At 46.9% G+C, this 18,077-nt stretch overlaps 2 protein-coding genes across 2 annotated transcripts in view; both read right to left on the bottom strand.

The window, feature by feature from the left end:
• RAMP2 (receptor activity modifying protein 2) overlaps window positions 1-18,077 on the bottom strand; it is a 147,428-nt gene that overhangs the window by 98,325 nt on the left and 31,026 nt on the right. The window lies entirely within an intron of this gene.
• Window positions 12,582-17,941, bottom strand: TUBG1 (tubulin gamma 1). Its single transcript, XM_012743196.3, has 11 exons — window positions 17,825-17,941; window positions 17,412-17,524; window positions 17,052-17,219; window positions 15,413-15,481; window positions 15,066-15,145; window positions 14,446-14,572; window positions 14,131-14,217; window positions 13,862-14,011; window positions 13,402-13,554; window positions 13,157-13,318; window positions 12,582-12,968 (listed from the first exon to the last, which is right to left on the bottom strand). The coding sequence occupies exons 1-11, from the start codon at window positions 17,871-17,873 to the stop codon at window positions 12,771-12,773; spliced, it is 1,356 nt and encodes a 451-aa protein (XP_012598650.1). The 5' UTR covers window positions 17,874-17,941; the 3' UTR covers window positions 12,582-12,770.

Below are 18,077 nucleotides of genomic sequence, written 5' to 3'. Positions count from 1 at the left end.
ATTTCAAAGACAGGTATTGGTGCCAAACAGTAAACTGCCGAGGATAAACTCGTTATCTGCACTAGCGGAGGGCGGGCATTGCACATGTTTCCCTGAAGCAGAATATCCAAATGGCCCTGTGTCTACCGAAATGCATCATGATCTTAGAATAACAGACGCCTGCAGAAGTCCAACCCCTTATTTTACAGACCTCTGCTCCCTAATCAGACACAGGTGCTCCCCTCCCAGTTTTCCTCCTGTATGTTGGTCCAATCTTCTAATCACACAGTAACATGATGAGTTATTTACATTAACACATAAACAATGGAGTGAGAAATTCTTTAGCAAGACTTACATCTTGCTCATCTTTGCTATCTTTCGCACTTAGCACAGTGCCTGGAACTTACTAGCTACTCAGTAAATATTTGTTGAGTGAATGAATGATGAAATCGAGGCCCAGGGCCAGGAAGTGACCTGCCCGAGATCACAAATCTAGTTAGTAACAGCGCTCTGCGAGGTAGGTTATGATAACATTTTAATTACATTTCATTGCTTGGAAACACATAGTAAGAGGCCAGAATTGACTGGATCTTGGAATTTTGGTGACAGGTTATTGACAGGATTAGAAATTTATGTGATAGTCCACATCATTAAGAGTTGACTCTGAGGCCTATTTTAATAGATTTGTTGTTGGTAGTGGTTTTTTTTTGTTTTTTTTCTGGTATCTTAGAGTTTAGTTTTTCTTGCTAATGCACTACCTGTAGGAGTGGTGGGCCATGTTTGTGAGGAGGAGGAAGCTCCCTTGATCGGCTTTCCCATGGTTGGGAAAGGCTGGAATGGAAGAAGTCCCTATTCTATGGAAGGGCAGGGAGATCCTTCCCTATCTGTGGGATCTACAAGCCCTTGATTGTGTTCATGGTGAATCTTCGTGAGAAACCTGTAATCATTTCTGACATAGATTGAGCAATGTTGGTGGTGAGCCCGGTGCATGTGATGAGCTTTCAAGCATGTGCCACAATTAAGGCTGTTTTCGTTTTGTTGAGGCAGAGAGGGTTGGAGTGGGTTGTCAGCATGAGAGAATATTAGCCCAATGGTGGCTGTGACCTTTGAAGAGGTCAGTGTGACTCAGAAAATGTAATCTGGCCAGTGGCCAGGTAGATGGCAATTGTCACTGAGCTCAGCAGAGTCTTGCCTGAAGACGTGCCCCAGAACATCTGCTCTAGGAGGCCTCAAGATGCTGATGCTGGCTCTTCTACTGACAGCTTAGGTGTGTGTGTGTCTGTGTGTGTGTGTGATGAGAGACAGACACAAAGACAGACAGACAAGAAGGGAGAAGATGTGGCTCAGCAGACTTACCAGAAGTTCTTTTTATCCACTGTTTCATTTTTTTTTTTTTTAATCCACTGTTTCAAAGTGACAGAGTGAGCACTAGAATCACCTGGCTGGGCTAGATTCCATAGGAAAGGTAGGTAAGGTCTGGGCCAGACCCACAGGTGGGAGTGTGGAGATGTGAGCAAGGTGAGAGGCCTGTGTCAGTATCAGAGAGGAGCTGCTGCCTGAGCTAGTGGACAGGTGACAACAGTACCTGGCTGGACCTCAGGGATTAGATTGACTACCTTTTGTTCCCAAGTCCTCTGCAGATTTTTGTGCATATGGAAAACAAATAAGGAGAAATTGAACTCAAGCTTTCATTCTTCTGACTGCCTGTCTGTTAAGAAGTGCCCTCATTTCTCACCATCAGAAACTGAGTTGGGATCCCGAGGATGGGTTTTATGAGTCAAGAATGTCTTGAAATTGTTTGCAAATCTGTATGTGTATATTTTTCTGGGGATAGGTCCATAGCAGATTCTCAAACAGATCCATGAATTCACAAAGGTTAAGAACCATTGATAGAGGACAAAAGCAGAGGGAAGGCATACGTTTATAAAGGCCTTGCTGTTCACAAGGCAGGGATATAAAGGAGTGGAGTATGGCTTTGTGGTAGTGCTCAGTGTGGTGGCCCAGGGCCTGTGGATCAGCTGCTACCTCACCCGGTAACAGTACTTACCTGAGGTGTGTACACATGTATCTCTAGGAGTCAGAGAGAGTAGTGAGGAACTTGCTGAGTGAACGGTGACAACTGCAAAGCATTCAGAGAAATAAATACTATGAAAATAAATACCGTGCATCCAAAGGAGCATAGCTAGTAGGAATAGAACAGTCACTGTGTGTGTGTGTGTGTGTGTGTGTGTGTGTGTGTGTGTGTGTGTGTGTTTGTCACTGAACACAGTTGGATGCCAGAGTGGACAGAATATTGGGTTATTCTCAGGCCTGATTCAATTTACATTTCACAAGAGGGCCTGGTCACAAGGATTCCCAAGGGCCACACTACACTTCAGTTTAAGGTTGTCACCTGGCCCTGAGTGGGGGTCTCTTTTGAGCCATGTTGCCTGCGGTGGTGTCTTAGAAGCAGAAGTAGTAAGTAGTCTGGCCTCTGTAGCCCTTTGACCTAAACTCTGTTCTGTTCATCCTTACTTCAACCTTTTCATAAACCTTGGGCATCTGGCATTTTTATCATATTATCCCTGTGACCAGTGCTCTCTGTGATTCAGTTCCATCCTTGGGGTCCAGGCTGCTGGGATACTCAGAGTAGAACCATTTCTAGAACTGGAAATCTAAGTGGGCAAGAGAGAAAAGTTTCAGGGAGCAACTTTGTCTAGGTTCTGGAATGCTAAGGAAGGATGGAACACAGAGGGAACAGGAATTCTCAGGGAGGACCAGGGAGCAGGGGAAGGAAGATGCTTTTTAAGTCTTCAGGGGAGATTTAGGGCTGTTTGGCCCAGTGGTTTCCTCACTAGCCCAGCTGTGGGCTGCTGCTCACCGAGGATCTCTTTCAACTCCTTACCACCTCCCTCTGGCCATGTTTTCACCTTGGCTGAGCTCCTGAGCTCCTTTGCCATTGCAAAGCTGTCTTAGAGGAACATGTCCAGTTGGCAACTTTTATTGTGTGAGTGTCCTTCCAGCTGTGCCAGTTCTGACCACTCCCTCTTCCCAACTGACTTTGCAGGTTGAGCCTTGGAACTGCCATACCTTCCGCTGATAATCTATTTCGTGCAGCTGTCTACAGATCCAGTTCATGATTCATGACTATTATTTGATCTTGTAGGAAGTAAAATACTCGTAGTCACTAGTTTGTTTCCATTCAGGTGCTAATGGTCCCTTGTATAATGTATCCATTGGGAAAATTTCCAGAGGATCAAATATCAGAAATTCAACTACACCAAGCCATTGGGTCCTTGATACCACAAGCTATTCAGTGTAAGAATATTGGGATAGCTTTACTTAGGTCATACATAAAGGGAATTTTTTAAAGTTCATTTCTAGTTGCAGAAATGACATCTCCCCACCCCCCCCCACCTTTACCAGCTTCTCTCTGAAAACTGTCTAGGATTAAAGTCACAATGTTCCTGATCTGTAGGCCAATGTGGCAAACACATGACTTTGTCCTGGGGTACACTGTTATTTATGTGGCAAGTCTTTTAATGTCATTTTCTTAAAGGAAAGGTGAGGAGTAGAACCTATGATCTTGACATCATTCTTTCATTTGTTCGCCAGATATTTGTTGAACAGCTACAATGTGCAGGACTTGTGGTAGATATCAGGGAAACAGAGACAAAAGACACTGTCTCAGCCCATAATAAATGCATAGGCCATCATGGAAGACAGGGAAATGAATCACTAATCACAGTGTACTGAGGTCATTGCCAGGAGAGCAGTGGACAGGTTGCCAGTAACCCTGAGGAAGGTCACTGCCTCTTCCAGTGGAAAAACAGTAGCCTCTCATTGTTTTATTCCTTCAGTTTTAAAATTTTCATTTATTTATTTATTTATTTTTGAGACAGAGTCTCACTCTGTTGCCCGAGCTAGAGTGCCGTGGCATCAGTCTAGCTCACAGCAACCTCAAAGTCCTAGGCTCAAGCAATCCTACTGCCTCAGCCTCCTGAGTAGCTGGGACTACAGGCATGCACCATCATGCCCAGCTAATTTTTTCTATATATATTAGTTGGCCAATTAATTTCTTTTTATTTATAGTAGAGACCAGGTCTCGCTCTTGCTCAGGCTGGTCTCAAACTCCTGCCCTTGAGCGATCCTCCCGCCTCGGCCTCCCAGAGTGCTAGGATTACAGGCGTGAGCCACCATGCCTGGCCTATTTATTATATTTTTAAATTTAGAGACAGAGTCAGGCTGGTCTCAAACTCCTGGCCTCATGTGATCCTTCCACCTCAGCCTCCTGAGTAGCTGAGACTATGTGCCCAGCTTCCCCTTTATTTTTATAAGAAAACAATAATTTTCCTTGTAGATAAATAACTTTAAACATTTTCCAGATAATCAGGCTTATCTCTTGAGGTCCCATAACTTAAAACATTTAAAAATTATTTTTGATGGGAATATTTGTAAAATGTATTCTTTTTTTTTTTTTAAGCCATTCAAATTTAGCAGTGGGGGGTTGTATATCAACTTTGGTGACACTAATGTTAATAAGTTCTGATAACCCACTACCATTGAACTGGCCAAAATGTATTCTTTACTTTTTTTTTTTTTCTTAAGTGGAACATACTGAGTGGAATTCAGTCTTTTCCTATTGACTCAGGGTATGAACCATGAACACCAGCCTTTGGATTTTGCTGTGTTGCCCACAGACTCCTTTTAGAGGTGTATTTACCCCTAAACCAAAAGACCCCTTATTGCTTTTCATTATTATTTTTTGAGACAGGGCCGCGCTCTGTCACCCAGGCTAGAGTGCAATGGCAGAATCATAGCTCACAGCAACCTCAAACTCCTGGGCTCAAGCGATCCGCCTACCTCAGCCTCCCAAGTAGCTGGGACTACAGGCCAAAGGTCTTGCTCTCACTCAGGCTGGTCTCGAACTCCTGGCCTCCAACAATCCTCCCACCTTGGCCTCCCAAAGTGCTAGGATTACAGGCATGAGCCACTGTGCGTGGACCACTTATTGCTTTTTGTAATTTTTCTATCTCTTCTCTCCTTATCAGAATTATAGCACTGGTCCTAACTGCTTTTACTTTAAAGTCCTTAGTAGCTCTCTTCTTTCTCCTTTCAAACTTGTGTTGGTCTAGGAATTCATACATCTAAACAGGTTAGAATTTTGTGTAAAGAAAGAATAAGTAGGCTGGGCATGGTGGCTCACATCTGTAATCCTAGCACTGTGGGAGGCCTAGGTGGGAGGATTGCTTGAGATCAGGAGTTCGAGACCAGCCGGAGCACGAGCGAGACCCCATCTCTACAAAAAATAGAAAAATTAGCCAGGCATTGTGGCACATACCTATAGTCCCAGCTACTCAAGAGGGTAAAGCAGGAGGATCCCTTGAGCCCAGGAGTTTGAGGCTGCTGTGAGCTAGGCTAACACCATGGCACTCTACCTGGGGTGACAGAGTGAGACTCTGTTTAAAAAAAGAAAGAAAGAGTAGATTAGGAGTCAAAACTTAACTGGTTCTCCTGTGAGTATAGTGCATAATCTTGAGTATGTGGACTTGGCTATCCAGAATGCCCTCTTCTTTATGTTCATTCCAGGCAAATCATCATACAGAATTTGCTTGACCAAGTTCAGTAGACTCAGTACTCATGGCCACTCATTCTACCTGGGGAAAGTATTGATAATGTGGGAATTCTTTCTCCTGTGGAACTAGAATCCATCCCTTTGTAGCTCCCTCCCCTAGCCCTCATTCTGCTCCCAACATGTTACAAGATGAGTCCCCTCTCTCTTGCAATTAACAACCCATAATATATTGGGCAGTTATCATTTCTCCTCCTCAGTTTTCTCTTTTCAGGTAGGGCTTGAAACCTACCTTGTCCCTTAACTAGCTGTGTGAGTCTGAGCATCACTTTCCTCTCAGCTTTAGTTTCCACTTTGTAAAAATTGGGATATAACAGTATCTATTACTATCTAGAGTTTTTGCAGAAATTAAATGAGCTCATATATGTAAAGTGCTTAGAACAGTGTTTGGTGTATAGAAAGTGCTCTGTAATATTTTCAATATTATTATTATTATGATTTTTTAGAGTTGGGGGTCTTGCTGTGTTGCCCAGGCTAGAGCGTGATCATAGCTCACTGTATCCTTGAACTCCTGGACTCAAGTGATCTTCCCACTTCAGCCTCCCAAGTAGCTAGGACTACAGGCACATGCCACCATACCCAGCTAAGTTTTTTTTTTTTTTTTTTTTTTTTTAAATTTTTGTAGAGATGGGGTCTCACTATGTTACCTAGGTTGGTTTCGAACTCCTGGTCTCTATTGATCTTCCTACCTTAGCCTCTTAAGTAGCTGGGACTGCAGGCATGCAATACTGTGCCCAGATCCTCCACTTGTTTTTGAAATAACTCTAAACTCTCATGTTTCCCATAGTTTTCAGATAGAGTGTAAAAATCTGTGACAGTTGGGTACAGTGGCACACACACACCTGTAGTCCCAGCCACTCGGGAGGCTGAGGCAGGAGGGTTGCTTGAGGCAGGAATTCAAGACTGTAGTATGCTATGATTGTGCCTGTGAATAACCACTGCATTCCAGCCTGGGAAATATAGCAAGAGCCCATCTCTAAAAAAAAAAAAATCTGTGCGAAATAAGAATCTATTGGTCTCCATCCCCAAGCAATTAGTTTTCTTCTTCTATTCTGTTATGGGCATCTCTGTTTTTCACGTCTATCTTATTGTCATTGTCCCTCTGTGGGCTCCTTACCTCTGGTTTCTTTTCCTATTTACTCTTCTACTCATTTACAGTTAAAATTTATTTTTCCTGATTATAAAAGTAATACATATCAATTATAGACAATTTGGAAAATATAGAAAACATAAAATATGCCTGTAATACCACCACCCAGATATAACTCCCATTAATATTTTATCACACTTGTTTTCAGTCTTCTTTCCATCTATATAGATCTCTATCTTTATCACTTCATGTATATATATATATATTTTTTTTTTAAAAAAAAAAAAAAACAAAAATGAAACACCACTGAATGCCTTTTTCACTTGAAAAAGTGCCAATTTACTAAATGGTGCCAATTTACTCTTTAAGCCAGTTTCAGATTAACTGTCCTAAAACACAAATTTTATCATGTCCCTTCCTGGCTTAAGAACCTACAGCTGCAGTTCAGGCTGCAGCATACCTCTGAGCACTTCTCGGACACTGAGTATGGTGGGAAGAGTGTATTTGGAGCCAGGGGACCCAAAGTTCAGTGTGTCTTTCACATACCAGCTGTGTGATTTGGACAAGTTACTCAGCCTTCCTGAGCCCATTTCCCTGTGATGATCTATGACAAAAAATCTCCCTCAAAGGGCCCAGATAATTAATGCACGTGAAAGTGCATCCTGTAGGGTGAAGTGCAACTTTTTAGTGCTGGTCTCTATTTTTAATAAATGCTTGTTTAATTTATGAACAAATGTCTGCCAGGCCTTAATTTATCATTTATAGGTACTGCTCGGAGATTTCCTAATCATTTTGTATAGTGATTTTTCACAGTTTCTTAGGACAGGGAATGTGGGAATTTCAGTTTTAAAAGCAAATCTCGCCTGTAATCCTAGCACTCTGGAAGGCCGAGGCGGGCAGATTGCTCGAGTTCAGGAGTTCGAAACCAGCCTGAGCAAGAGTGAGACCCCGTCTCTACTATAAATGGAAAGAAATTAAGCAGTCAACTAAAAATATATACAAAAAATTAGCCGGGCATGGTGGCACATGCCTGTAATCCCAGCTACTCGGGAGGCTGAGGCAGGAGGATCGCTTGAGCCCAGGGGTTTGAGGTTGCTGTGAGCTAGGCTGACGCCATGGCACTCACTCTAGCCTGGGCAACAAAGCGAGACTCTGTCTCAAAAAAAAAAAAATAAAAAGCAAATCTGAGGGGGCTCTTAGGATTTGGAACATTTAATGCTAAAATCAGGATGAGTTGGTCACCCTGTTAATAATTCATTAATAGATTTGAGGATTGGAGGCTGAGAATTGCCTACCTCCGGCTTGCTCGGCCAGGGTCACAAATACATTATAATAATGCCAGGTTGAGATGTGAGAAGGGCGTTTCCAGCTGGTCTCATGGGGGTGTTAGACCCAGACTGATGGGGCCTGTGGCTTTTCAAGAACCTCGATTTTACCTATTCATGCTGTAGTGATCTGGCCCTAGAGAATTTAATTAAAATTTAATTAAGTGATGCATCAGGATGTCAATTAAAAATGTTTCTGTTCCATTTCTAGGGCAGCCTTTCCTGCTTAAGATACCTGAGAGAGAAAAGAAATGGAGCGCGTGTCAGAGGTGGGCATTACTAGAGGGTATATCCTCTGTTGGATTTTAGCTGACTCTAGGGAGATGGTGAATGTTTGCAACTGGGGCGACCACAGACAAACCTTAATGGACTGACATGTCAACTCTGTCCAGTGTCTCTGCTCCCTATGTGCTCCCCATCCCCAGCTGTGCTCACAGCCCCTAGGCCTCATCTCTATACTTTCCCAAGTTACAATCCCTAAGTTTTAGATTCGTTCACCCAGCTCTATTTTTGGTTATGTGCTTCCTCCTATAGATCTCTGTCTCATGCACATTAGAGGGTCCCTGGGGTCACACCACACTGGAGTGTTCTAGGAATATTACCTTTATTTTATTTTATTTTTTGAGACAGAGTCTCACTCTGTTGCCTGGGCTAGAGTGCCATGGCCTCAGCCTAGCTCACAGCAACCTCAGACTCCTGGGCTCAAGCAATCCTTCTGCCTCAGCCTCCCAAGTAGCTGGGACTATAGGCATGTGCCATCATGCCTGGCTAATTCTTTTTCTATATATTTTTAGTTGTCCAATTAATATATTTCTATTTCTTAGTAGAGACAGGGTCTCGCTCTTGCTCAGGCTGGTTTCGAACTCCCGACCGTGAGCGATCTGCCTGCCTCGGCCTCCCAGAGTGCTAGGATTACAGGCATGAGCCACCACACATGGCTAATTTTCTCTGGATCATTTAGTCACAAAAAAGTTCCTGTTCCAGGCTTGAGTATTTTGCTTTCTCTCCAACCTTTCCACAGCAGCCCTTGTCTTTCAGCGGGGACAGTTTCTTCTGTGGCTGGCAAGCTCTCACACCACAGGGACTTTCGCTGCCAGCACCACCTGCCGCCCTGATTCCCCAGGCCTCTGGGCTGCCCTCTAGTTGACCCACTTTGGGTTTTGCTGCTGGCCAAGAACAGGGAGGGTCTGCCTGGGTGTGGGGTGATGGGTGATCTGGAAATAGCCTTGGGGGAGGGACCTGGTTCTGAAGTTGGCATTGAAGTCTTTGTCTGTCCTTACGATGGCTGGGACTCAGCAGTAGGAAAAAGGAGGCATCTTTGCAGATCAGTTTCTCCCTCCTGGGGTATTTGTTTGTCCTTGGGTTTAGTGGCAGTAGTACTATCCACACATAACTTTTACTCTGCACTACTTGGGTGTTTCCTCCCGCCTGGGACCCCACATGCTATTTAACTAGATCTTACAAAGTAGGGATTGGGGATTGCTTGTGCCTTGGAGAGGTGGGCAAGCTGCCATCACCTACAGCAGCCTTGCTACCTTTGCTAGCTTGTGATGCCCACTCAGCACCAGGAACTCGTGCAGATGCCCAAAGTGATGAAAGGTTGGTCATCGGGGCAGGACAGTAAAGGGGGAAGACTGAGGCAGGTACCCAGTGGTGCAGATTTAGGACACATTGCTGAGAAGGGACCAGGTGCACACTGGTTTTCACTGAAATCATCTTCCTCTCTCCTGGGAGAACAGGCAGCTGGTTAACACCAACCAGGCTGGCTCTCCCTGAGTCAGCCCCCTGTAGACCCTGGCAATGGATAGAGACAGGCTTGTGGCCTCCCTGCCACCGCTCAGGCAGCCTCGGGGCCTGGTTTCTGACTTCCTGCTCTCTGCCCATCAGTCCTGCAACAGTCCCCTCTGTTCATAGGGGTCTGGCCTGTATGTTGCTCACTCTATTCATATGCAGAACTTTATTAAAGAAAAATAGGTTTGTGGGAGGAAGAGTGTGTTCTCCGGCTAGTAGTGAGCAGGTATGATCATCCCTCAATACTTGCGGGGGACTGTTTCTAGGACCTGCATGGATACCAAAATGTGAAGATGCTTAAGTCCTTTATATGAAATGGCATAGTATTTGCATATTACCTAAGCATCTCCCCCATATAGTATTTTAAATTATCACCAGATTACTTGTAATACCTAATACAAGGTAAATGCTATATAAATAGTTGCTATACTGTATTGGTTTTTTCTTTGTTGTGTTATTATTAGTAGTATTGTTTTTTGTGATCCAGTGTCTTACTGGGTCATCCAGGCTGGTGTATAGTGGCATAATCACAACTCACTGCAGCTTCCAACTCCCAGGCTCAAATGATCCTCCTGCGTCAGCCTCCTGAGTAGCTGGGACCACAGGTGTACACCACCATGCCCAGCTAATTTTTAAATTTTTTGTGGAGACTGGGTCTTGCTATGTTGCCCAGGTTGGTCTTGAACTTCTGGCCTCAAGCAATCCTCCTCTGTTGGCTTCCCAAAGTGCCAGGATTATAGGCATGAGCCACTGTGCCTAGCCTGTTGTATTGCTATTTTTCATTGTTTTTTTTTTTCCTGAATATTTTCTATCTTTTTTATCCATGGTTTGAATCAGCATGGTTTGTACTTAAGGACATGAGGGCCAACTGTATGCTTTCTAATTTAAAAAGAGGAAGAAAAAAATCTTAATTTGCTGATTGGTAAGAGTGGCAGAAACTTTCACTTTCGTGCTGACCTCCACCAGCCCTGACCCTCTGGCACTAGCCCCAGATATTCTGAGGGCAGGCACAGGTTGCCAATTGCCCTGATCTGGGTGAAGGGGACACTTTTTAGGTGTACCTGAAGCCAGTTGAGGCTGACACCCCCACCCCCACTCCAGGGATTGAACCTGCTCTCTCTGCAGGTATTCAAGATCTCCACAACCATGGGCTCATCCAGTGGCTCCAAAAGATCTCAGAAATGGGACAATTTTATACCAGCCTATAAGATATCACAAAAGGCAGGACGTGCAATGGTTAGGAGCACAGAAGCCAAGCTTCTGTGGCTTATCAGCTGGGTGCTTGGTACATTAACCATTCTTGGCCTCAGTTTCCTCATTTATAAAATCAGATTAATAATATCTACCACTTCATACTTGTGGGAATTAAACAAAATAATATACTTCTTGGGTAGGCGCTCTGGCTTATGCCTGTGATCTCAGCACTTTGGGAGGCAAAGGCAGGAGGATTACTTGAGTCCAGGAGTTTGAGACCAGCCTGGGCAACATAATGAGACCCTGTCTCTACAAAAAATTTAAAAATTAACTGGGCATAGTGGCATGTGCCTGTAGTCTCAGCTACTTGGGAGGCTGAGGCAGGAAGATCACTTGATCCCAGGAGTTTGAGACTACAGTGAGCTATGAATGAGGATGCCATTGTACTCTAGTCTGGGCAACAGAGCAAGACGCTATCTAAAAAAAAAAAAAGAAATGGACTTATCAGAGTGTGTATATATGCATATTAGCTATCACTACAGTACACCTTTGGGGTTTATAAGAGCCTAATGGGGCCCTGACAATCAGCTATAGCCTAAGGAGAACCTGCTTTGCCCTTTGATCTCAAAGATTTAGGCCCCTGTGTATATACTTCCCTGCAATCTTCTACCAGAAGTGGAATGTAGTTGGCCTTTTTTTCGGGGCATGGGGGAAGTCTCTGTCACCCCAGCTAGAATACAGTGGCATCATCATAGCTCGCTGCAACCTCAAACTCCTGGACTCAAGCCATCCTCCTGCCTCAGCCTCCTGAGTATCTGGGACTACAGGTGCATGCTACCCCACCTGGCTAATTTTTCCATTTTTTTGTAGAGATGGATCTTGTTCTTGCTCAGGCTGGTCTCGAACTCCTGACCTCAAGAAATCCTCTGGCCTCAGCCTCCCAGAGTGCTAGGATTGTAGGCATGAGCCACCTTGCCTTTTAAATAACTAGAGATCACCCAAGAACAGAGTTATGGGGCCTCAACTGTTGAAACACTTTTGGCCCTGCTTGGAGTCTAGGCTTTGGATTTGGTCTGTTGACTTGATGTTCTTAGACTCCAGCTGCCTGTAACCAGTGGCTCTCCTGGGGCTCTCTAGCACTGGCCTGCTTGCAAGAAGCTTAAGGACACTTGGTCTGACTCTACTGCTTACCCATGGCCTAGTGGTAGGAGGCCATGGGTAAGCAGGCATGGCCATAACCACAAAAACCTCATTTTTGTGGTTATGATGATCAACAGGACACTCTGAAGTGGGAATGTGAAACTAGTGGAATGTTCCCCTGATACAGAGGGGTGGGAGGGACCTGGGACTCAGGGAGGGTCAGACAGAGAGAACAAAGTAACATCTGTTGGCCTTTTTACCCTGCAAAGGAATTCCAGGTGGGTCAAACCCCATCTGTGTTCTCCAAAACCAGGCAGAAGAAAAAGCTAGGGGAGGCTATTTGCTCAGAACTGAAGATGCTGGAAGTGGGGGAGGACCCTGTCAGAGTAATGGAGAAAAAACAGGCATTCCCCCTTCCCCAGTTCCCAACGGCTTCAAAGAGACCAGTGACTTGATTTATATCCAGTGCTTTATTAAAGATAAAGTCTCATAAGTAAATGTGTACCCATGCCAATAGAGAGTGTATATGCATGTGCATGTGTGTGCATATGAGAAAGAGATGAGTGAGGTCCCTGATCTGTGCTCTGAGGGGGCGGTCAGGCAGGCAGGGCCTGAGCCAACCAGTAAGGCAGTGGAGGACTCACTGCTCCTGGGTGCCCCAGGAGATGTAGTCAGGCCGTGTTGCCGCATGGTACTCATCTATGAGCTGCTGCACAATCTCTCTGGAAGTGTCCATCTCATCAAAGTTGTCCTTGAACATGTCCTCCTTGCGGAACTGCTCCAGGAAGGCCTCCCGCTTCCGCAGCTTGTCATACTGGCGACAGGTCCTCTCAAAGAGCTTGGGGTGTGCAGAAAGCAGGGGTTACAAAGAACTTCAAGTAACATTATGGCCCAGAAAGCCAGGGAACCAAGGCTGGCTATGCCTACAGCAAAAAAAGCCAGAAGCGGGGGCAGCAGGGATGCAGAGAGTGGAGGCATAAGCAGGAAAATGATTAAGGGGAAGAAGGTGCAAAGTGTGAAACTCACCGAGGAGATGCTAGTGTGGTTGGCCATCATGAGCCCACTGACCCGGTGGGCTGAGGGCAGGTAGGGAGACTTCCTCGACAGGGCCACCTGGATGCTGGCTGGACCCCAGGGGATGAAGTTGGCCAACTTCCGTTCCCGGATCCTCTGCAGGCTCTTGTGGACCTGGGGTGGGCACAGGGGCAGTGGAGGTAGCCTGTCCTCTACCCCTGCGGGTGCTGGGGGTAGAACAAAGGGGCCTCGCCTACCTGGGTGGGGTCCACCTCTCCTTGGATGATGTTGAGGATGGCGATGTAGCAGTGGTTGGTCTGGCGGTCCCGGCCTGTGGACACCATCACGTTCTTGGGCTGCAGCAGCCGCCTCATCACATCCAGGACTGTGGTCTTCCTCACACTGGCCACCTGATGGGAGGGTGGGTCACGGGGACCAGGCCAGCACTCAGGACACAGTCCAGAGGTACATGGACAGAGAAGTCAACTCATCCCCATCAGACCCGGGGTAGGATGGTCTCCGTGGCAAGAGCCAAAGGCAGAGGGAAGATGGACGGCAAGTCAGCAAGGAAGTGGCCTGGCCTGCTCTGTGCCAGTGCCTGAGCCTCTGGGGGCCACAAGGGGCAGCTCCTGGGGCAGCAGGGAGCAGAGAAAGGCTGGGTCAGGGCCTGCTGGGCCCAGGGCCAGCCTGGCCTGGGACCCTGAGGGCTGCTCTTACTGACTGGTCCGTGGTGAGGGGGGTATAGCCGGTCATGAGGAAGTGGAGCCGTGGGGTGGGAATGAGCGAGGCGATGAGGCCGATGAGGTCGTTGTTCATGTAGCCGGGGTAGCGCAGGGTGGTGGTGCTGGCCGACATGATGGTGGACACCTGGGGACGGGGGTGCCATGTCATGGGCCTCGGCCTGGGTGGGACCTCCCTCCCCCAGATGGTCCTCCAGCAAGGAGGGCTTCCTTCCAGTCCAAAGGAGCCCAGGGGTGCGGGCTCACCAGCTGGTTGATCTGGGAGAAGGACGGGTTCTGGATGTGTAGGCGGTCTGTGGCGATCCGGTTCAGGGCCGTGTTGTCCAGCACCACCTGGGGGGAATAGAAGATGGTGGCAGATTTACATGGGCAGGAAAAATAGGAGCTCTGTTTGACCCTAGACTCTGAAGCTTAATTTCCCTTCAGCCTCATGGCCAGAAAGCCCCACCAAAAAGACCCATCCTTGCACAGGCCTAGAGCGCAGAAAGGCTCAAAATGGACTTTTAAATGCACAAAAATAATTAAGTAGGGAAGTGAGGAAAGGTAGAATCCAGGACTCACCACACAGTCTGCATTCTGGGTCAGCCTCTTAAGTGTGAGGAGAGAGTTGTAGGGCTGGACCACCACGTCACTCATCTCGTCTTGGTTGGGAAACACTGAGTACGTCTGCACCAGCTTCTTGGGGTACCTGGTGGAGGTTGGCAGAAGAGGATCAGGGCAATAGACTGGAGGGTTGGTGAACACAGGGCTCCCCTACATCTGGAAGCAGCTAACTCTGGATGGGGAAATTGGGGTGGGGTCATAAGATCAGTAGAAAAGGGAGACTTGATTTTTAGAAGTCTGTAACCCTAAAGGCGAAGGAGAGAGAGACATTTTAGGATCTGGGATTCCAATTCCAAACCTGGCCACACAACCTGGACCTTCATTCAGGGCCCAGATTCTAGGCTCCAGTTCCCATCACTCCATCACTGAGATTGTGATCAGGTTCTCAGTCATCGTAATTTCAGTTTCCTCACTATAAGATCCCTATATATCCCTCACTATAGGATATATCCCTATAGGAATTGAAGGTCTTTTTCCTGCTTCAGCAAACAGGGAGGTATATCTATAGGGCCTCCTGGTGACTTAGGAAACCAAGTTGGAGGCTGTGTCTCCTCTTAGTCCCCCGAACACAAAGTTACCTGTCATTCAGCCGTTCCAAGAGGTAGGATCCCAGGCCAGAGCCTGTCCCCCCAGCAATGGAGTGACACAGCACAAATCCCTGCATGGGGAAGGAACAGTTAGTGTCCAGGTATCTAGTTGCAGGATTTTAAACTGGACCTATCCCATTTTCCTGAGCCCTTCCTCCCCCTCCAGTTCCCCTAACTCACATAGCTTAGGAGACTCTTCCTTGTCTCCAGCAAGGCCCAGTGGCTTCTGTCCAGTGCAAAAGGTACATGGGTGGGTCTTCTACCTAATAGGTGGCTTCTAATAGGTGTTGCCAAACCTTCCCTATGTTGGTTTCTACCAGCATTCCTGGGACACTCACCTCTAGACTGTCACTACCATCTGCCTCCCGGTCTATGATGTCAAAAATGTCCTCGTGGATCTTTTCTCCCTGTGCAGACATGGAGAGGGTCAGAGTGGGACAGGACCATGGAACAAGGACTCTGATTTCTGAATAGCCACTCTCAATTCTTCTTATAGTACCTAAAAGTCCTTTTTGGAGCATAGCTGCCTCTCTCTCTCTCTTTTTTTTTTTTTTTTTGAGACAGAGTCTCACTCTGTAGCCTGGGCTAGAGTGCCATGGTGTCAGCCTAGCTCACAGCAACCTCAAACTCCTGGGCTCAAGCAATCCTTCTGCCTCAGCCTCCCGAGTAGCTGGGACTATAGGCATGCACCACCATGCCCAGCTAATTTTTTCTATATATGTTTAGTTGGCCAACAAATTTATTTCTATTTTTAGTAGAGACAGAGTCTCGCTCTTGCTCAGGCTGGTTTCGAGCTCCTGACCTTGAGCAATCTGCCCACCTCGGCCTCCCAGAGTGCTAGGATTACAGGTGTGAGCCACTGTGCTTGGCCCATAGCTGCCTCTCTTCTCTGCACTGAGAGGCAGTACAGCACAGTGGTGATAAGGAAGCACTCTACACCCAGACTAGCTGGGTTCATAATTAGTTCTACTTAGCTGAGTGATTCTGGGTAAATTACTTCATCTTTCTGTGCCTCAGTTTCCTCACTTGTGCAATGAAGGTAGTAATATAGGTCCACAGTCTCTTATTTAACATACTTGGAGCCAGTTATGTTTTAGAATTTATAACAATTCAGATTTTAGAAAGGTAAAATGGCACATATAATATATATTAAATAATATCCCACTGGGGGTCGGAGGTACATTAATCAAATACATTAATATTTCTGTAATAAAAGGGATCAGTAGTTGGATACAAACTATAAAATAACCTGTCAGCACTGAGATTTGGTTTTGCTGCTAAACAAGTTATAAAACATCTTTTGGATTCAGAGCTTTTGGGATTCTAGAAAGGCAGATAAGACTGTGGACCTGCAGTACCTACCTCTAGGGTTGTTGGGAAGTTTAAATAAGTTAATATATGTAAAGCACTCAGAATGGTCTGGCACCCAGCCCTAGTTGGTGTAGGCTCTTAATATTAATTAATTTTTTATTATTTTATTTTATTTATTTATTTATTTTGAGACAGAGTCTCACTTTGTTGCCCAGGCTAGAGTGAGTGCCCTGGCGTCAGCCTAGCTCACAGCAACCTCAAACTTCTGGGCTCAAGCAATCCTGCTGCCTCAGCCTCCTAAGTAGCTGGGACTACAGGCATGTGCCACCATGCCCGGCTAATTTTTTCTGTATATATTAGTTGGCCAATTAATTTCTTTCTCTTTATTGTAGAGATGGGGTCTCGCTGTTGATCAGGCTTCGAACTCCTGCCCTTGAGCGATCCTCCTGCCTCGGCCTCCCAGAGTGCTAGGATTACAGGCATGAGCCACTGTGCCCAGCCTCTTAATTATTATTTGTAATTAATTAATATAGTTAACTCCCTGCAGCCATGTCTCTCTCCCTCCAGCACTCATACATCCCTGTCTCGTTTCATTTCTCTCTGGGAAGTTATAGGGCCTGTCCTCACATGGGGTGTTGTGGGCCCTGCCAGGGAATAGCAAATAACCTGGGAGAAGCCACTGGCCCAGTTGTTGCCAGCTCCTCCTCCATGCTCTGACAGGTAGATGTTCTCTGGGTTGTAGAGCTTGGCATAGGGGGAGTTGAGGATGGAGTGAATCACCCGGGGCTCCAGGTCCAGCAGCACAGCCCGGGGGATGTAGTGCTCATCGTCTGCCTATCAAGGGAAGTACAGGAGGGGGCCCAATCAGCTAGGCAGGCCAAGTCCTGAGTCCTCCCAACTCTGGCTCCTCCTGGCCCTCCCTCCTCAAGCCAGCTGCCTGGTCCTTCTGCCCAGCGGGTTTCCCAGTACCAGGCCACTCCCTTCCCTTCAGGCCCCTGGCTGCCCTGGCCAAGTTGCTGGGGGCACCTGGTAGAAAAAGACGTCCTTGCGGTCAGTGCCCTCGGTGGCGAACTCCTCCACAATGCCCTCGGGACTGATACCATGCTCGGCGCACAGTTGTTTCCAGAACTCGAACCCAACTGGGGGAGGGGCGGGGGAGAAAGAGGATATATGAGTCTGGGCAGGTGCCAATTAGGAACGCCTGGGTCCAGCGATAAGAAGTCAAGCCGCTAGACTCGCCCATGTCTGAAGAAGGGGTGTACGCCAGCGACTGGGCAGGGAGGGCCCCTCGGGGCTGGGCAACTGGACTCTGGGTCAGAGACGTCCCGCCTTTCCAAGAACCACGATTCTGGGAAGGACAGAAGGAGTCCCAGATCCCACAGCAAGATCACATTGCATCTAAGGAACCTGGCTAGCGGAGGGGCCGGAGGTTCGCTCACTCTGATTGCCGCACTGGCCCAACTGTAGGGTGATGATTTCTCTCGGCATCGCTCTTCAGTCACCGGCGTTGCACCCACTCCCGCCAGCAACTCCGCGGCGCGCCTGCCCGCTGGCGGAAATACGCAGGCGCCAAACAACCTGCTCCACCCACCAACTTTCTCCGCTCCAATGAGAACTGAGTTCTGGCGATGGCACGTCCTTATTCATTTGGCTTCAGTCACGCAGACTACGCGTGCGCGGATGTGGATCGGG

This window comes from Microcebus murinus, chromosome 18 (genome assembly GCF_040939455.1).
Source record: "Microcebus murinus isolate Inina chromosome 18, M.murinus_Inina_mat1.0, whole genome shotgun sequence".
Taxonomy (NCBI): domain Eukaryota; kingdom Metazoa; phylum Chordata; class Mammalia; order Primates; family Cheirogaleidae; genus Microcebus; species Microcebus murinus.
This window is presented reverse-complemented; position numbering and strand designations above follow the sequence as displayed.

Excerpts from the sequence above, each read along its gene's own strand:
- TUBG1 (XM_012743196.3), bottom strand. The coding sequence starts at position 17,873 with ATGCCGAGAGAAATCATCACCCTACAGTTGGGCCAGTGCGGCAATCAG. Across the intron at positions 17,525-17,824 it reads GGGCCAGTGCGGCAATCAGA|TTGGGTTCGAGTTCTGGAAA; the intron begins GTGAGCGAACCT and ends CCCCTCCCCCAG. Across the intron at positions 14,012-14,130 it reads TCTCCCAGATCAACCAGCTG|GTGTCCACCATCATGTCGGC; the intron begins GTGAGCCCGCAC and ends CCCCGTCCCCAG.